Genomic DNA, 19039 nt, shown 5'->3' with positions numbered 1-19039 from the left:
TCTGTATATCAATATATTTATTATCTCTATATAAAATCTGTTAAGAGTAAGTTAATGAAGAAACTTTTGACTAAAACATAGACTTTGTGAAATGGAAGTTGGCATTCTTTAGTGATTTAAATACAAACATTGAAAATTATTCTCAAGAACAGAAACATGAGAGAAGAACCAGCTTCATTCATGGGCATAACAACCAGTGATGTTGTGCAAGGTCTTGCATGGAATGGGGCTTAATGTTCTGCTGTAGCTTCTGGATCCTGCGTGGGAGCCTGTATTTCCTAAAGATTACCTGAAACCTGTATATAACTATGCCTTTAAAAATGCTATCTGAGGTTTTATGTCTATGAGCCAAATATTTCTAGGATGTGTACAGGTGAAGCATCTCCCCCACCCTAATAAATATTTTATACCAATTTCTTATTATCTTTTCTTTGTAGCCTTGGCTAAGTGAAAAAAAAAAAAAAAAGAAGAAGATTTTGCCAAATATAGAACGTAATGCCAGTACTCAGACTACCTATCAGAGGGTTACTGCTCTCTTTTCTTCAACATGTTGACTTAAAATACACAAGAAGCAGGGGCACCAGGTGACTCAGTCATTTAAGCATCTGACTTTGGCTCAGGTCATGATCTTGGGGGGGTCTGAGCATGTGCTCAATGGGGAGTCTGCTGCTCTTCCCTCTGCCTCTGCCCCTCCCCCCCACTCATGTACACCTTCTCACTCTCTCGCAAATAAATTAAGATCTTTCAAAAAATTAAAATAAAATACCCAAGAAGTGACATAATACAAACATTACTTCCTCACATTTACCAATTAAAATATTTCTAATTTCTACTTCACCTTCTTCTAGAAGCGTGAAGTGATCCTAAAATGAAATGTAGTTTTAAATAAAATGAACAGGAATCCAAGCAGAACACTATCATTACTAAAAAGAAAAAGGAGTAGATACAACTGTCTAAATAATGTAGTTTGTTATAGGTAGTCAGTTTATTTAGGTTGTAGATTATAATTTTTAAAATTTTTAACAAAATAAAATTGGCAAACTGCTCATTAGTAATCAATCTTTTCAAATAACATTACAAGTTTGTAGAAAAAAAACCCCACAAAATTTTGTAAGATAGATATTCTTCATATGTAGAGCCTTGGAGCTATTCCTTTATAAAAGTAGAAATCACTGAATTATAATGTGGTCAAAGAACATTCAACTGCTTCACTGTGTGATGATGTAGCTTAATGTAGTGATTTAAGTTAGAGGGTAGTGAGATTGCCCAATAGAGATTATCTCTTTATATATCTTTTTTTATTTTTATAAATATTTCATTTATTCCTGAGAGACACAGAGAGGGAGGCAGAGACACAGGCAGAGGGAGAAGCAGGCTCCATGCAGGGAGCATGACGCGGGACTCGATCCTGGGACCCCAGGGTCACGCCCTGAGCCAAAGGCAGGCACTCAACCACTGAGCCATCCAGGGGCCCCATCTCTTTACATTTCTTGAGTGGAGTTTCACTTTTGGAATCTCCTTCAGGGCATTTAGTGCATGTTTAAGTTTTTTAAGAGGTCTCTGTATTTGGAAGTCCTATGTGGTTGTTTTTTCACCTTTGGTGTTCTTTACAAACTTGGAAAGCCTAAAAAGTCCATGGAGGAGACTGAAACCAGATGCTGGCAGAGTAAGTCAGTCATTTATTTACTCAGGAAGTGAACCTGGAGACCATATGGATGGATTAGGTCTTTATAGTTGTTCCTTTGCCATTCTGGCCTAAGTGGGGAGTCCATTTTGTTAAAAAGTCATCTTACCTTTAAAAATCCTCAAGTTAAATATGTTGCTTTCAGAAATATTCCCTCCATTTTGTCACCTTAATTTCTATGACAGGATTCAAGGATATTGCCAGCAAAAAGAAATACTTTCTAAATGTGTCTATTTTTATACTCACACTCAGGCTGAGTGGCCACTTTGATGGGTTGAGAGCTCTCCCCTGGTCCCCACTCATTGTAGGCCACAACTCGGAAGGTGTACATGGCTTCTGGCTTCAGATTTCCCACAGTAAGCTGAAGGGACCCAGGCTGGGATGTGTTCAATGCTCGTTCTCTGGGAAGTAAAAGTTTCAGGGAAAGATTATTCTAACATCAATACTTGTAGCCAAACTTTTATTTAATGTCCCAAAGCAGTGAGGTGGACCAAGGTTTACTTACTCATTTCACGCTGACTCTGCTGTAAATCAAGGCCTCTGAGGTTGATTATGAGAAACAAACTGGAAGGGCCTACATGTAAATATTGCAGGGGTTTGGGGGAGTTCAAGTTTATGTCATTCCCATGAAACTTGCAAACTAACGTCTTTTCCCTCAACACTTTACCATTTAGAATTCAAAACTCATGACAAAGAGCTATTAAAATAAGAAGAAACATCTGGAATGCAGACAGGAAGATGCATTTCGTAAACATCCGGCTAATGACAGAAATCAAGGTTTCAATTATTCCACAAATCGGTCTTTGTCAGTATTGCCAACAAATGCATTTATGCATTTTCTATCATCGTATGAAAGGAAAAGGCAGATGCTAAGTGTCGATGTGCATGGAGCTTGAGCTCCTGTGGTTAAGTTAAGTGCAATTAGTGAGGGAGGGTAGATTCCCTTCTACGTGAGGAGAAATTGCAACTCATGTCTACTTGCCTTGATCTTCGAGCCGCATCTACATGTGTCCAATTCGTTTTCCAATCAAAAGCTTCCCAAGTGGTTCCAAACAAATGAATTAATGTGATGATGATGGTACAATTTGTAGGGCATATTAAGGGAGGGCAAGCCCTATGGATATAGATGCTAACGTGTAAGAAACAATAATTACCAAAGTATTCTTTAAGGATACACATGATTGTAGACATTTGCGTCCCATTGGCCTCATATAAGAACTTACTTAGGGGGTACAGAGTTTCAACTGAAGAAGATGAAAAAGTTCTGGATATGAGAGAGTGGTGATAAAAAAAAAAAGAGAGAGAGAGAGTGGTGATAGCTCTATGAATGCACTTAATGCCATAGAACCCCATACTTAACAATGGTTAAAACTCTATTACAGTATGTGTATTTACCATAATAAAAACAAATAGCCAAACAAACACCCTGTATGAATCTTGATATAGCCTAAGGTTTAGGTATTCCTTTAGGAGTTCTTCATTAAGTTGCTGGAAGGCTGAACTGTGACTCATAGTAGGGCTAGGTTGGCTTCAACAGGAACTGAAAGTAGGCAGGGCTAAAATACAACAGATAATGTCCCACATACTACATAGCACACTGCTCTGTTCTACCCACCTCAGATTATCTAGGCCAGCAAGTTGCTTTGTAAAAGAAAACCCACATAATCAGATTGTATGCCATGTGGATATGTGGATTTTTGCATCTTACTTATTTTTCTTTGGCAGAAGAACTTTTAGATACATTCCCTCAGGCAGCCCTTTTATATAATAGATAGTGTGATTTTATGATCGTTTTACAGATGCAAATGTGTAATTTGGAAAACCAGTGTAATTTTTTTTTTCAAAGGACTCACAGTAGTTAGTGGATAGCAGAGTTAAAAATCTGGATCTTCATCCTTTAAACCCAGTATTGATATCACCCCACAACTGTGGGACCTATTTGGATCATGGGCACTTTAGGTAGAAGACATAAGGTTCTAAAGGAGAAGAAGGAGTGCTAGGCATTCAGAAACCACTGTGGGATGAATCAATCATCTGCTGTGATATCTTTTCTATCAGCCTCCAAAAAGTATTCCAAATTAATAATAGTTATGAAAAAAGTATATTCATTGATATGAACAATTGATGTTTCCTCCATATTAAATAGAAGTGTGAACAAAGCACTTTTAGAAAATACTTCTGTGGTAGTGATCTGGAAAAAAATAAAATTTAAGCAAGTACAGTTTTTTGTTTTGTTTTGTTTTGTTTTGCCTTTTTCCCACAAATATGTTCAGCACAACTCTATACCTCTACTCTAATGACATGCTATGGTACTGCCCTGGATTGACCACTAGTTTCTTTAATGTAGGCTCTTCGTGGCTTAAAACGATGATTCAATCTAAGCATTTCAATTTGAGGTGCCACTTTTCAGAATCTGCTCATCTGATCAAAGTGGGATTGCATCAGAATACTATAGACACTGTGGAGTGGATTCAGCATTTTTAAGTCTGAGGTGGTTATTTTGACTTTCTTATTAATCTGAGCCTGATTCTTCAGGTGCTGACTGGTGCCATGAAAATGTTTACCTCCTAGAGTTTCTCAAGAATCAAAGATGCTGTATGTAATCCACATAAAGCAGTAGGCATGGTGCCTAAGATCAGATGGTGAAGTCGTAGGTGCTGATACATTTTGAGGTATGAATCAAGATGGTGGCATAGAATGTACCCTTGAACAAGTTGCATTAAGACCTAACTCTGGTTAGGTTATATTCTTCTGTGCCTAAAACCAACCCCTTCTCTGGTTTGTATTTACAATGTACTGCATTGTAATAAAAGCTTTTCCTGGCTTTTTGTCATTGGTCCTCCCAGTTCTTCTATTGATGAAGATACTCTTCTGACATCTGTAATCTGTCAACTCCATGCCCCAAATTTGTGCTGCCTGCTATTCTATGGTCAATACATCTCCACTCCTTGTGACAAGATCCAAAGACCCTCAAGATATGGCCCGCGCCTTTTCACATTCACCTATAATGAGTAACCCTGCCCACAACACCATATCCGTCTGTGCTTCTTGGTCTATTGCCATTCTGCCTTTCATTAGTTTGGTTTAGTTTTGTTCTGTTTTTTTTTTTTTTTTTTTCCAGTTGTCCTGGAATCACTTTGTTCTGACTTAGTTTCTTCTCAGTTTGGTAAAAGCTTGCTCATTCTTCAAACACAATTCAAATGAAATCTGTTGACTGGAGCTTGCCCTACCATCACGTCCTCTGATTCCAACAGCATTAAATACTCTGTTATGCTTTTCCTGCTCTTTGTTTATAGAGCTGTTGTAGCACATATCACATTGTATTAATAGACATGCCCATCTTTGACTCAATTGTGCATAACTTTAGAAGAGAAGCCACATTCCATTTACATTTTGTTGGCACTCAGCATGTGTACCCACTGAATATAAAAATGGCTATGTTGTCCGTGCTCACAAATTTCTAAATGCATACATAAATAAATGTAAAGATGTTAATGGAATAATTGCATAACATCTCCACATAGTGTAATCTCCAAAATGTGTAGAGATCTGGTTGTGATTCCATTTTTCCATCCCAATTTAGTTGGGTAGCCACTTCACCATCCTGGATTTTGTTTTCATTATTTGAAAACAGGGTGGCCTCTACCCAAAGGAGTCTTTCTAATCTAATATTCTTTATTGGGAATAGAAAAATCCATGTGTGTGTGTGTTTGACTGAATTCAGCACTTTTGTGTTTACATTTCAGAAGTAGACTTTAAAGATTAAGGATGATACTATTTCTTACTGGATCATTTGTAACAACATGTCTCTAGTACACATATTAAGTAAATACATATTGTCTTGCCCAAGTGCACCAGGGTGTTAACATTTAGTTAAAACCCTGAGGTGAGCAACAAATGCTGTCTTGAGGTATCAAACACCTAATTAATTCTTCACAGGGGGATAAGCTACATTAATGGTGCTTTATAGGGAAGGAATTATGTTACTTTCAATGGAAAGATTTTCAGCATCCCCTTTTTATACACTCCACTTTCACCTTTTTTTTCTTTAGTGTAAACAAGAACGGTACAATGATGAGAAGATTTCAAAACTGAAATACGGTGTCTACTAGAATAGAGCTCAAAATGACAGCAGCAATGCTTCCCAATGCTACACTCCTTATTACCCCAGAGCCATAGAGTTTGAAATCAGGTGCTGTTTTGAAGGAAAAGTGAGTTCAGAAGTGACTTGCCACCAGAGAACGCATAATGGGAAATGGAGATCATCTAGTTGGCCAGAAGTATTTTGACTAAATTTTGACTAATAATTCTGTTTTTACTTGAATTGGTAAAAAGCATAGTCTGAGGCACAGATTTTTTAAAAATTTACTTTAATATAATCTCTGTTTCAGCATCTAGTACACATTCAAGAGGCTAGTTATGTAACAAATAGCTACTGCAATAAAACATAAAAAAAAAACTATCCTTTCATGGGAAAAAAAAAAGCTATTTGTTTCAAATTGTTTATTTTGTTTAGTTTCAGCCTCTGTCCCTTAATAAATAGGACTCAGTTCTTGGTCCTCATCTTGGTTTCATTTTGATTTTTTTTTGGGGGGGGGGGCAGAGTTGGTGACCCATTTTCTCCTTTGAAAGCTACCGTTATCATCCATATGCTGAGAAATTCCTGATACAGATATATATTTCTGACCCAAACTTCTCCTCTGAGCTCCAGCCAATTCCTTATACTGAAGGCCCTACTTGACATTCCCACATGAATATACATAAAAAGCAACATGTCTGAAACTGGATTTATGATCTTCATGCTCAAACCTGGGTCTTTCCCAGCATCCTAATGTTAGTGAGTCACCCTACCATCCTACCATTTAAATACGCCAGAAAACTAGGAACTATTCTTGAAAATATCCTTTGTCTCACAAGACTGCCAATGTGCTATCAGTTTTGCTTCCTAGTTATCTCTAGAATAATATGTTTCAACTGCTTCATCTCCATTGATCCAGCCTTAGTCTGATTTTCCATGATTTCTTGCCTGGACTTCTGCAACCACCTTGATGGCTTCCCTGGATCCACTGGGCTGACCACACAGGTCTAACTTCCACTTTGCAGCTATGGTCGTCTTTTCAAAATACAGATCTGATTATGGCATAGACACTACGCACACATTCCTTTTCTCATGGAAGCACATTTCTTTGCCTTAGAGCTCTTAATTCAGTGTGTAGTTATATATTCTTCAGTGGAATGATCCACCCGACATTATTAAATTGCCTCCAAAGAGACTGTTGGCTTCTCTATTATTCCCAACACAGAGCCGGACACACAGTCAACTCACAAGTGAATAATGGGTCATTCATTGGTATATGGCATTTATAGAGGGCATGTTTTATTTTTCAGTATACATTAAGTCCACTGGAAGAATTAGATCACTATTCTCTTATTCAATGATCTAAAGACATTTTGAGGTAGAAAGGACAGGGTTTTACACTTTTACAGAGAAGCAGGGTGAAAGGGGAGCTAACTTTGCCAGGCTGTAAGCCAGGATCGGAATGTGGAGCTTTGGATTCTGAATCTTGTTCTCTTTCCTTCACAACACCTCCCTTCATAACGAGCTTCATCAGCTGCACAGCCTCAGCACTGAAGAGCAGGGAAAGAAGATGTAAACACCATGTTGCAAATGTAATGCACGACGGATTCTAAAATGAATCCTCCATGTCAATCATGCAAAGGTGGCCCTCTAATCCTGAGCCAGGAGCAGAGGTTTTCTGAGGCAGCATAAAGCAATGTAAAGCATCCAGGGCTGCAGTGGGAAGACCCAGTCCAGCTTCTGTTCTGCCACAGGAAAGGTGTGTGACCTTGAGCAGGTTAGGGCCTATCTTGGGTCTTCCTTGCTTCATTTGCAAAAGGAAGATACCAGTCCCTTATCTGCCTACCTCACAGGGTTATTGTGAGGATTAAATTGAATGATGCTCATGAAAGTGTTTTAATTCTCTCATCTGAACTCCCACGGTACTTTATATGTGCCTCTTTTAGGAAATGTCTTTTACTTTGTATGGTACAGTGAAAAGATCACTAGACTAGAAACCTTGCATTTAAATCTTTCTTCTAATATTTACTAGTTGTGTAGCTTCTTAGGCAGTGGGCATTTTTTTTCTTCTTTTTTGTAGATTTTCTGAAGAAAGTGAGGTGTGCTGATTTCTAAAATGGAAATTAGCATACCTGCCTTATCAGCGGATCAGACGGGTTAACATTAGTAAAGTGATAAAGTCCTCTCTAAATATAAATTAGGAAATACTTGTATTTCATTGCTTTTCCTTTCTAAGACACACAATCATTTGCACTGAGTGTTTTTGGAGCACCAGGCATTATGCAAATATTTTAGGCACTAATTTTTAAAGTGGTCATACATGTCAGTTACTATTATTTTCCCACAGGAGGAATGTATCCCATATGAGGGCCACACAGCTAGTGAGATTCTGAGCCAGGAGTGAAACCCGTGCAGTTGAGTTCCATAGCCACATTACCTTAAGCTTTTGGCTACACCATGTCACACTCCATAAGTAATTTTACACTATGGAATGGGAAATATAATGTTTATATATATATAATATATATATATAATACATAATAATATATAAATTTTGCTACTGTGCTTATAACTGGTAAATAAATGATGCAAATCAACTTAGCCATTAAGTCAGAAAATTACTGGAAAGAAGCCTATAGATGAAATTCATGTCATAATTCTGAAAATATCAAGAAAGTCTGATTCTCTTTCAGGTTAATCCACCAGCTATTTTAGGACCAAGTTGGTGTAGCGATTGAGAACACTTGCTTTGGAATCAGGCCTGCATTATATCCTGCTTCTACCACTCACTAGCTGTATATCAGAGATGACAATGTCTTCTTTAAACCTCATTTGGATAATATTTTGTTTTGGGGATGAAATAAGATAATTTATGTAAGATGGTTAGCCTGGCATCTGGCACAGTGAGTATTCAATAAACGCTTCCTCTCGTCATGAATGCTTACTCTGTGGCCTTACGCACGAGACTCACCCCTCCCCTGAGTATCAGTTTCTAAGTGTTTAAGTAGCAGAAAGTTGCACTATGATTCCAAAGATCACTTTCAATTCGATGATATTTTAGGTACAAGGACGGGATAGCTGGATATCTGTGAGGCAACTGCATTTCTGTGAATCCTGGCTTTCAGGTTCCAAGATTTATGCTGCTCCCTGACTTATGAAATGAAAGCACTCAAGAGGTTGAATAAAAAAAAAAAGTTAACTATGGCACTTGCATTATCGACACCATTAACCAGTCAGACAGATTAATGATAATCTGAGCTAGAGTAATTTGCCTGACAAAGTCATTGCTAGTCTCAGGCAAATGTTAAATCCACCACCTTTTAAAAAGCTATTGTGTTAAAGAGCTAAGTAAACCTATATAAGCAAATAAGCATCACAGCAAACTGCTCAGGGACATATGGCATATATTTGCTCTAGTTGAGAAAGAGAAAATGAACAGGGATATTGGAATCAAATTTCAAAATCGACTTTTATTTTTTCTCAATTAAAACAAAGTTTTTATTGAGCTTCAGTCAGCTTATGCATCCTCCTCAGTAACACAATTTGTTTTATTGGTTAAGGAACTAGCTATTAAGAATACCACATCTGTCTCTCTGCTACCTTTATCATATTAGTTCCAATCAGTGAATGTCTACAGAAGTCATGGTACTAGACACTTGGGTATGGAATTATAAATAAGATCTAGTTTCAGTCATCAGAAAGGGACACATGCATGTACTCAAAGAAACACAAAACTGGAACAAAGATAGGGATAATATAATAGTAATCAAAATAAGGGAAGATAAAAGAAAAATTGATGACTTCTGAGCTTGAGGACTGTGGAGAGATTCAAAGTGGTTGACATTTCAGGCAGGGCTTCAACTCAACAAATATATATATATTTTTTTATGGGTTGCATGTGGCAGTTACTGAGAATGGCCCACATGGATGGCAAGGGGAGGAACATTCAAGGCAGGCTGAAGAGCAAAGGCAAAAACTTGAGGGACGAGGATTCTTGGTATATTTAGGAAACACCAGGGAGCCAGTGAAACTGGACAGAAGTGAGCAAATAGGTCAATGATAAGAATAAGTGATGAGTATAGGAAGGCGACAAGGGGCCAAATCAGGAAGGATATCCTGCTGAGTCTCTGAATGAGATAGAAAAGTCACTGGAGGGTCTTAAAGCAGAAGGATAACAGGACCTAAGGTCTGTTTTAAAAGATTTATTCCTGCTGCTGTGGGGAGAACAGCCTTGAGAGGTTATTGCAATAGTTCAGATGAGACTAGGTGGTAATAATAAGGGGCAAGAAGTGGTAAGATTCAGCATATGTTTTATTTTTATTCATTTATTTGACTTTATTTTTGTTTTATGGAAAATTTTAAGCAAAACAAAACTAAACAAAAATAATCTGGTGAACCACTTTATTCCCATCACTCAGCTCAAAACTGAAACTTATAGCCAGTCCTTAGTATTATTTTGTGGCAAATATCAAGCATTATATTGTTTCATGGACTTAGGATGCATTTTGATAGTGTTGCTAAGACTTGATGTTTTTGGTTATGGGATAGAAGAAAAAGAAAAAGAAAAGAACTATTACCCCCCCAAAATTGGCCTGAATAATGAGAAATATGTACATGTCACAGAAATGGGGCAATCTCTGGAATAATAAAGTATTTAGAGGAGGGTTGAAGGGAAGCAAATATTTGGCCTTGTTGATGTTTTGTAGATGCCCATAAGAAATCAGAAGTTGAGAGACCAAGAAAGAATTTGGATATATGATTCAGGTCTGCGGGTAAAATGTCAAGACCAGAGATACAAATTTGGAAGACATCAGCATACTGACAAAATGTAAAATCACAATCTGGATAAAAAGAGATCTTCAAAGTCTGAGCCCTGGGGCAATCCAATACTCACAGGTCAGGGAGATTTGAAGTACAAAGTAGAAGCTAAAAATGAGTGGCCAGAGGGATTAGAATAGAACCAGGAAAGTGCATGTAGTAGAACCCAAAGGAATAGTAAGTGTCACAAAAGGGGAAGTGACCAAATATGACAGAATTTGCTTACTGCCCAATTAATGCGAGGACTGGGAGTTCCCTATTGAGTTTAGCAACATGGAAGCCACTGGTGAACCTACAGATAAGAGCAGTTTCGTGAGATATTAGGGACAGAGCCACAACTGAGGAACACCTAGGTGGCTCAGGGGTTGAGCGTCTCCCTTTGGCTCAGGTCATGACCCTGGGGTCCTGGGATCAAGTCCCTCATCAGGCAGGAGCCTGCTTCTCCCTTGCCTGTGTCTCTGCCTCTCTCTCTCTCTCTCTCTCTCTGTCTTTCTCATGAATAAATACATAAAATCCCTTAAAAAGAGAGTCACAATTGAAATAAGAGGTAAAGGAGTTGGGCAACTCCAGGAAATTTGCTATACAAGAGAAGAGAGAACAGAGTGGTAGAGGAGGGAGAGATGGGATTGGGGGGTGGGGAATTGTTTGGGATGGAAAATCTAAATAAGGGCATGCTTGGATGTTGATAGACATGATCCATAGAGTGGACAAATCGATAATGAGGGCAGAAAGGGGATAGCTGAAGCTTTGCTCTTTTGTTTAAAGATAGGATAAAATCCAGTGCATAAGTGAAAGCTTGGCCTTATTTGTTAAGAGTATGGGCAGTTTTTTATAGACATTTGAGGAGACATATGCTTAAGGACACATCGGGTTAGGAAGTCAGATATGAAAGCTCTCCCAGCTCCCCTTCTGATTACTACTGTTTTCTAGGAGATTAGAAGCAAAGTTAACTAAGGGTAAGGGAAAGAAGGAAAGTGTTGGAGACTTGAAACGAAAAGACATGAAATGTAAGCAGGGGTGTGTTGTGAGAGAGGCTGCCTGATGTACGTGATACAATCTCCAGCAGCAGTAAGGGGCAGATCAATATCTGTAGCTCTAAATTTAAAGACTAGTCAGCACAATTACATATTTTCTTCAAGGAATTCAGCTACAAGAGTACACGTAGAGAATAGGTGGAAAGTAACATTCACTTGAGTTGCCTTCTGTCGAGAAATTAATATGAGATGAAAGAAGAGCAAAGCAAAACTTTGGTTGTACGTCAGTGTTCATAATAATGGGCTCTGGGGTTTTAGCTGCTGAATGAGTGAAGGAAAACAGAAGGGATGAAGGACCAAGAACACACCGTAGAACCAAGGGATTGCTCCCTGTGGAATCAAAGGTTTGCTGCAGCCAGAGTCCTAAATGGAAGATAGGAAAATCAGAGTCTAGAGAGTGAGATAAAAGAAGGATGTGTGAAGCTGAGATGCTGAGGAGGCTGCAGGGATGGCTGTTGACAAGGACCCTGACTAACCGCGGGGGTGTGGACCATTGATCCATGGGCTGGGAAGATAAGAAAAATTTCAGTAGATAAGGAGAGAATTAAAAGTTTATAAGTAGGAAAGGGTGAGCAGCTATTAAATGGTTCATACAAAACCAGCAATGTTATTATTTTTATTATGATTACTACCTTTGGGCCTTATTTTCAGTCTCTTTCCCACATTGTCTCTGAGCTCACACTGTTCCAAGCCCCTCCATTCTGCCTATGGGCAGTGACTGCCTTAGATGCGTTGCTTCAATTCCTTCAATTAGTTCTCACTGCAATTCTGAGAAGCGTGATTCATCTTCCCCTGGGCTATCATCCCCGAGAGATGTTATACCTGTCTTTCACATAATTAAATGCACAAAAGTCACACATCTGATAAACAGTAGTACCATTTTTAATCCAGCCATTTAGACTTCAGTGGCATATGCTTAACCATTATGGGTTATGGGAACGACACTCTACCTGGATATAGATTGGATGTAGACTTCCATTCAAAGACTTTGTAAGTTATTTTTTTTTAAGATTTTATTTATTTATTCATGAGAGACACACAGAGAGAGGCAGAGACACAGACAGAGGAAGAAGCAGGCTCCCCCCGGGGAGCCCAGTGTGAAACTCGATCCCAGGACCCTGGGGTCACAGCAAGAGACACTAAACCACTGAGCCACCCAGGCGTCCGACTTCATAAGTTATTAATGGCATGTCTTTATATAGAAATTTTCTCACATTTAAATTTAAGAACATTCACATTTTCTTCCCAGTAGGGTGAGTAATCTGAACTGTAGTTCAGAAAGATAACTAGAAGAGACAGTGAGGAGGATGGATTAGAAGGCAAGAAGCTATTGTCAGAGATCAGACCAGTGATGACGGAGATAGAATAAAGGGGAATCGCCGAGCTGTGGCCAAGGTAGACTTGGCAACACAGAATGACTAATGGCAGAACCGAGGGGCCAGGAGGAATAAAATATGACTTAGGTTTTCCATTTGGTCAACAGGATGGAAGGTACTAACACATACCAAGAAAAGAAAGGAAAATAAATTTAAGGAGGAGACAGTGAGTATGGTTTGGGCAGGGTAAATTTAAGGTAGCTCCAGGAAATCCAGGTGGCTCCATGAAGATAATTAGGCAAGAATTATTACCTCCAGTTTTCATAGTTGCGCACACTGAGATCCAAAGACTACAAGACTCATTATAAGGTCACGGAGTTAAAGAGCTGCAGATGAGGCTAAAATGAACGCCGACTTCTTTGTGGTAATGGATGATCATAGGGAACATGGGCTATATGTGTACAATGTATATTTCTCTCATTTTAAAGCTAGGTCAAATTAGAAAAGAAACTTGAAAAATGCTATGCTTTATTGCTGTGGACTAGAAAGCACTTTGAGACGCAGCATGGACAAAGTTGTACTGTTCCTTCTGATTATCATACTACACTAACTACCACTCTGGCCAGCCCAAGCTACGTTGTCCCTTTTGAATCCTGAGGGGGTTCCTGAAGATCACTGTAAGTTTAAAGCACTCACACATTTTAGAGACTAGACTAAGCCTCACACTTGAATCCTGGCTTCTTCCCACACCTTGTCTTGGTACCTCAGTTGGCACCGGGACACTTGTGACAGCCTTCTACGTCATTCTTCTACAAAAGAATGAATGGTGGAAGCCAGGATCAGTGTGAGCTCGGGCCTATGAACAAGTGGGTCCCCCTAGGGCACTTGCCATTTCTCTCTATTTCTCTCTGTTCCTTTCTCTTTCACTCTCCCTCTCTACTCTCCCCATGCTGCCCCCACCCCCCAAAATATTCCATCTATGTAGATGAATCAAACAGGCTACACTTTGGCTAGTAGACTTTCCAGAAAGTGAATGAAGTCTGGGTTTAAGGATGAAAGAAGCAGCTGCCACATCTCAGAAACTCCTGCCTACCAATGGGGGTCCATCCTCAGATGGTTCTATATAAGAAAAGGTTTAAAATGTAAGAAAAGATGTGGCTCTCAGGACTCAGCCAAATCAGCAGACCAACATCTATGTAGACCCCAGTTGCGCTACCCAAATCCTCATCACCTGAAGAACATGACATTCCATCCTTATGTGAGAGGCACAGTACATCAGCTGAGTACATTTGTAAATAGGTGTAGTTCTCTACAGAGTCATGGGGTTTGGCAACAGAGTTTCTCTGAAGCAAACAGAGCTTTCACATGATGACCTCTTTGACAGCCTTTAATTGGCAAACAGAAAACCCAAATGTTGATGAGGAGGAAGGAAAGTAAAAAATGCCTAAGGATTGGAATGGAAAGGTCTAGTAAGAAGGCTTCCTTGTTTTTCTGATTCCTTCTTTCTTTTTTTAAGCTTTTATTTCAATTTCAGTTAATTAACATACAGGGTAATATTAGTTTCAGGTGTCTGATTCCTTCTAAGTGAAGTGTTAAGAGTAGCTTTATGCTCTAATATTAAATAAAATTTCCCAAACACTGAACATACTTATATGCAAATGCACTTGCTCAAATGTCAAGAACTAGTGATATATAATAATGATACCAATCATATAGGCATTCAAATAAATATTTCAAAATGCCATTTCAAACAATATGGCAAATTAGATATATGAAAAACTCTTCTGAAAAAAAAAAGAAAAACTCTTCTGTTATGGTACATCTAAAGTGTTGCGTAAATTATTCAAAATCTCTTTTATTTAAAAAAGTGTTTTTTTTTAATCTATAATATACTGGCAGCAAAATAAGAAAATTATATTGAGAAAGCCGACTTGTGGAGCTGGTATTAGCCTGAAGGTATGTGCCTATCAATAGAAGTCTGGGAGCTAGAAGTTTTAGAAACCAATAGGAGAGAAGAATAGGAAATGTAGCTTGCAGGTAAAGTGGTATGTACGGTCTGATTAAAGAACCTCACATTCAGCCAGGATCCTAAAAGAGAAAACTTCCATGGGTGAAGTTGAAAATGACATTAGCCTCCTGAAAGAACTGAACATACACTCTCAGCCTTGGTTTAGTTGAAACAGAACAACAAAAAAATCTTAGAATTCCTTACAAGTCTGCATTTACCCATGTGAGTTGATATGTTAAAAATGGCAGAAAAAAATGTTATCATACTTAATGGACTTTCTCATGAGCAATAAAATATTAGCATGAGACCAGTATGGACTAAACAAACCTTAGCAAAATATTACTTTAACATGGTCTCATTTTGGTAAATCACATCCTCCCAGAAGATTGTTCTTTAATACTTGGTCTCAAAAATACCCTCAGAGAAATTTCTAAGGATTAGAGTTAACAATCAAGAATCACCCATACTTGAAAAAGAACAAGCCACTATGAGGAAAAGTTAGCAGAAACATATCATTGAATCAGATTCATAAAAAATACAGATATTAGAATAATCAAATATAGAATATAATATATAGTAAATTTAAAGAAATAAAGAGATGTTAGTTTCTTTTCTTTATTTTTTAATTTTTAAATTTTTATTTATTTGTGAGAGAGAGACAGTGGGGGGCAGGGGCAGAGGGAGAGGGAGAGTTTTAAGCAGACCCCAAGCTAAGAGCAGAGCCCAACAAGGGGCTCGACCTCACAACTCTGAGATCATAACCTGAGCTGAGATCAAGAGTCAGATGTCTAATCAAATGCATCTCATAGGTGCCCCCACAACTTATTCTTAGACAAGAAATTGGTACTTATCTAATATCTACTTTAGACTTAATAGTTATTTGTTTATTTATTTATTTATTTATTTATTTATTTATTTATTTATGAGAGACACAGAGAGAGAGTCAGAGACGTAGGCAGAGGGAGAAGCAGGCTCCCTGTGGGGAGTCTGATGTGGGACTCTATGCCAGGACCCCAGGACCCCAGGATCATGCTCTGAGCTGAAGGCAGATGCTCAGCCACTGAGCCACTCAGGTGTCCTTATGCTACACTTAAAAATCAAACTTCAAAGTCTTAAAATCATGAAATATTTCAAGGAGAAAGTGTTGAGAAAAATCAAGAAAAATAATAGGTTGCAGTCTTGAAAGCAGGAATATACAGATCAAGTGACAGGTGAAAAGAGGAACAACATGAGGTGCCCAGGTGACTCAACTAGTTTAGCGTCTGACTCTTGATTTTGGATCAAGTCATGATCTTAGGGTGAGAGATTCAGCCCTGTGTTGGGCTCTGTGCTCAGTACAGAGTCTGCTTGAAATTCTCTCTCCCTCTGCCCTTCCCCCCAGCCACTCTCTCTCTCTCTCAAATAATAAATAAATAAAATCTTTAAAAAATAAAGAGGAACAATAATTTCTGCCAAATAGTAGGTATTCTTATATGACCTTTACATATGCAACATAGTTTAATCCTAAAAAAAAAAAAAAAAAAAAAAAAAACTTGGGAGCTAAGTAGTATCATTTGCCCTTTATTATACAGTAAAATCAGGCTCAGAGAAGTTACGTGGTTTTCTTGAGATTATGTAATGTCAATGACAGAGCTGGGATTACACTCTGTGGTTCTTTCATATCCTGTTCTGTTAATTCACAGCCTAATTCTGTTCCTCTGTTTATCACTTTGAAAATCAAAGAAATTAAAAAAAAAACCTGATTATCATATATTCCCATACTTGTCTTTTTTCAAGGAAGTTTCCTATAAATGACTTTGATTCTATAAACAATCCCACTTTAAAAGACACACACAGGCCATGGAGATATATTATCTCCACTTACTGATGAATGATGAGCAGAGCTGAGATTCCATATGGTCCCCAAAGTCCTTGCTCAAGATCTCCTGCAGGTTCCTTTATGCCACATTATGTACCTAAGGAAGTGGTGGATGAGGTACTAATAGCACCCACCTGTTGTCACCTTCTCTGGAGAAAAAGACCGTGAAAGTTTGAATGTTCCCTTTGGCTTCTGCAGGTGGGCGCCAGCTGAGACGCACAAACCGACTGGACACCAGCACGGGGACCACATCTCTGGGAGCAGAAGGGAGGACACTGGAGCTTGGGATAGCTAGGGAGGAAGAAGAGGAGGCTGTCAGAGGAAATGTACAGACCCAGTAGCAAACCCAGTATGGGCCATTCTACAGGAAGGAAGAAAAACAAGGAAAATCAAACAATCAGTAAATGGAATCAAAGGTATATTAGAGGGACGCCTGGGTGGCTCAGTGAGTGAGCCTCTGCCTTCGGCTCAGGGTGTGATCCTGGGATCCCGGGATCGAGTCCCACATTGGGCTCCCCGCAAGGAGCTTGCTTCTCCCTCTGCCTGTGTCCTTGCCTCTCTCTCTGTGTCCCCCATAAATAAATAAATAAAACCTTTAAAAAAAAAAGGTATACTAGAATTTCTTGGAGCTTATGAGAGGGTAGCTAACTAATGACATGCGATTCTACTGCATATTTGTCCAATTTCCTTTACTCATGGGATCCGTAACAATTAAAAATGTTCTGTTTAGACATAGACAGGGATAAATGCCTCAGGTAACCGAGCAGTTTTCACAAAACCAAATTCTACTCAGAGCCTGACCACTGTGTTTTAGATACAATTTGAAGGAACAGCAAATCAAAGTCCATGAAAGCAAACCAAAAGTTGAAAGAGTTACAACAGACTCTTCCTTTCCGCTAGAAAGGAACTGATAGAAAAAACCCTTCTTCTACCAGACATAAGATGCTCGCCCCATGCTTGTAGGATATCACTGTAGGTACAGCTAAATTTAACAATTGTTAATCACAGGAATAAGTCATCCACAGTTGAAGAACTAGTTTTATAAATATTTTGGGCATTTATTTATAATCTGTAACAGAACTTTCTATTAAATGTGTGTGTGTGTGTGTGCATTCATAGTTCATTTTATGTTTTCAAGTTCCCAAGGGCAGGAAATACACATTCATTTTGACAGGTGATTTCTAGCCCCAAATCACAAGGACCCATTTGCTTACATTTAATCTTCAAACTGGCTTTTGTGGGTTATTTTCTCTAGTTCTTTCCAAACTTAGTCTCTGCCCTGGCATTCACTTTCTACAGAGGCAGACTGAGTCGCTATTCCTGCTACACACTACACTCCTGTTAGCTGGAAAATCCCTGGGGTGAAGGGGCCTATCTTATTTCCCAATGGTTCCAGAAACATTATCAATTGACAATACACAACCAGTTGCACAGAGAAAGAGGTTTTAAAGCCTCGTTTTTGATCAACACAGTATTTGAAACAAATGGCAGGCTAGAAGCAAGTGAGTCAATCTTTTGTGGCAGAGTGGTGAGGAGAGGGAAGAGATTGATGCCTGGATATGTAGTATCTGTCTTAAAAATATGGGTGTTATTAAACCTCCTGACAAAACCCTGTACTTCTACACACCTGGACATCTCAAACTAGCACGCTTATGTGAATTTATCCTCCCCACCCCCGTCACTGTCCACTCAGCCTACTTCTCCTCTCAGCTGCTCAACTCACTTGTATACATCGTCCTCGTGACTATACAGCCCAGAAACCCAAAGGGTATCTCCTACCCTTGCCTCTCACTCATCCCTTCTAGGACTACCCCCCGCCCCCGGACATCTGGTAAATCTACTCTGTGTTCGCTCCACTGCCACCGTCCTTCTGTCTTCCTCCACCATCCTTCTGTCTTCCTAGAACTGCCATAGCTGTCTCTGCCTTCTCCAGTGCCTCTGTTTCCTTTCCACTCATCCCCCCTCAAATATATTCTGTGTACAGCATCCGGAATAAGCTTATAAGAGGACACATTTGTTCATATTACCTAATATTTATTTATCCTCAGTGTCTACTCTTTACCTCAAGGAATCTCCAAACTTTGAAATGGGCCTACTGGGCTGGCTCCTGTTTATCACTTCTCTTGGTCTGCCTTCCTCCACAAAGAGGCCCTAAGAAAAGGATTTACATGCAAATAATTGATTGGGAAGGTGGGAAGTGAGATGGCAGGAAGTGAAGCCTAGGAAAAGTGACTTATCTGGCA

At 38.9% G+C, this 19039-nt stretch overlaps 1 protein-coding gene across 4 annotated transcripts in view; it reads right to left on the bottom strand.

Moving 5' to 3' along the window:
• DCC (DCC netrin 1 receptor) overlaps nucleotides 1-19039 on the bottom strand; it is a 1087624-nt gene that overhangs the window by 312299 nt on the left and 756286 nt on the right. For all 4 annotated transcript variants that reach the window (XM_025997616.2, XM_072757871.1, XM_072757870.1 and 1 more), the window contains exons 8-9: nucleotides 16931-17087; nucleotides 1931-2085 (exon numbers count right to left, since the gene is read on the bottom strand). In XM_025997616.2, the coding sequence (XP_025853401.1) occupies nucleotides 1931-2085; nucleotides 16931-17087 (312 nt within the window). The remainder of the gene's footprint in view (nucleotides 1-1930; nucleotides 2086-16930; nucleotides 17088-19039) is intronic.

This window comes from Vulpes vulpes, chromosome 5 (assembly GCF_048418805.1).
Source record: "Vulpes vulpes isolate BD-2025 chromosome 5, VulVul3, whole genome shotgun sequence".
In the NCBI taxonomy this organism is placed as follows: Eukaryota; Metazoa; Chordata; class Mammalia; order Carnivora; family Canidae; genus Vulpes; species Vulpes vulpes.
This window is presented reverse-complemented; position numbering and strand designations above follow the sequence as displayed.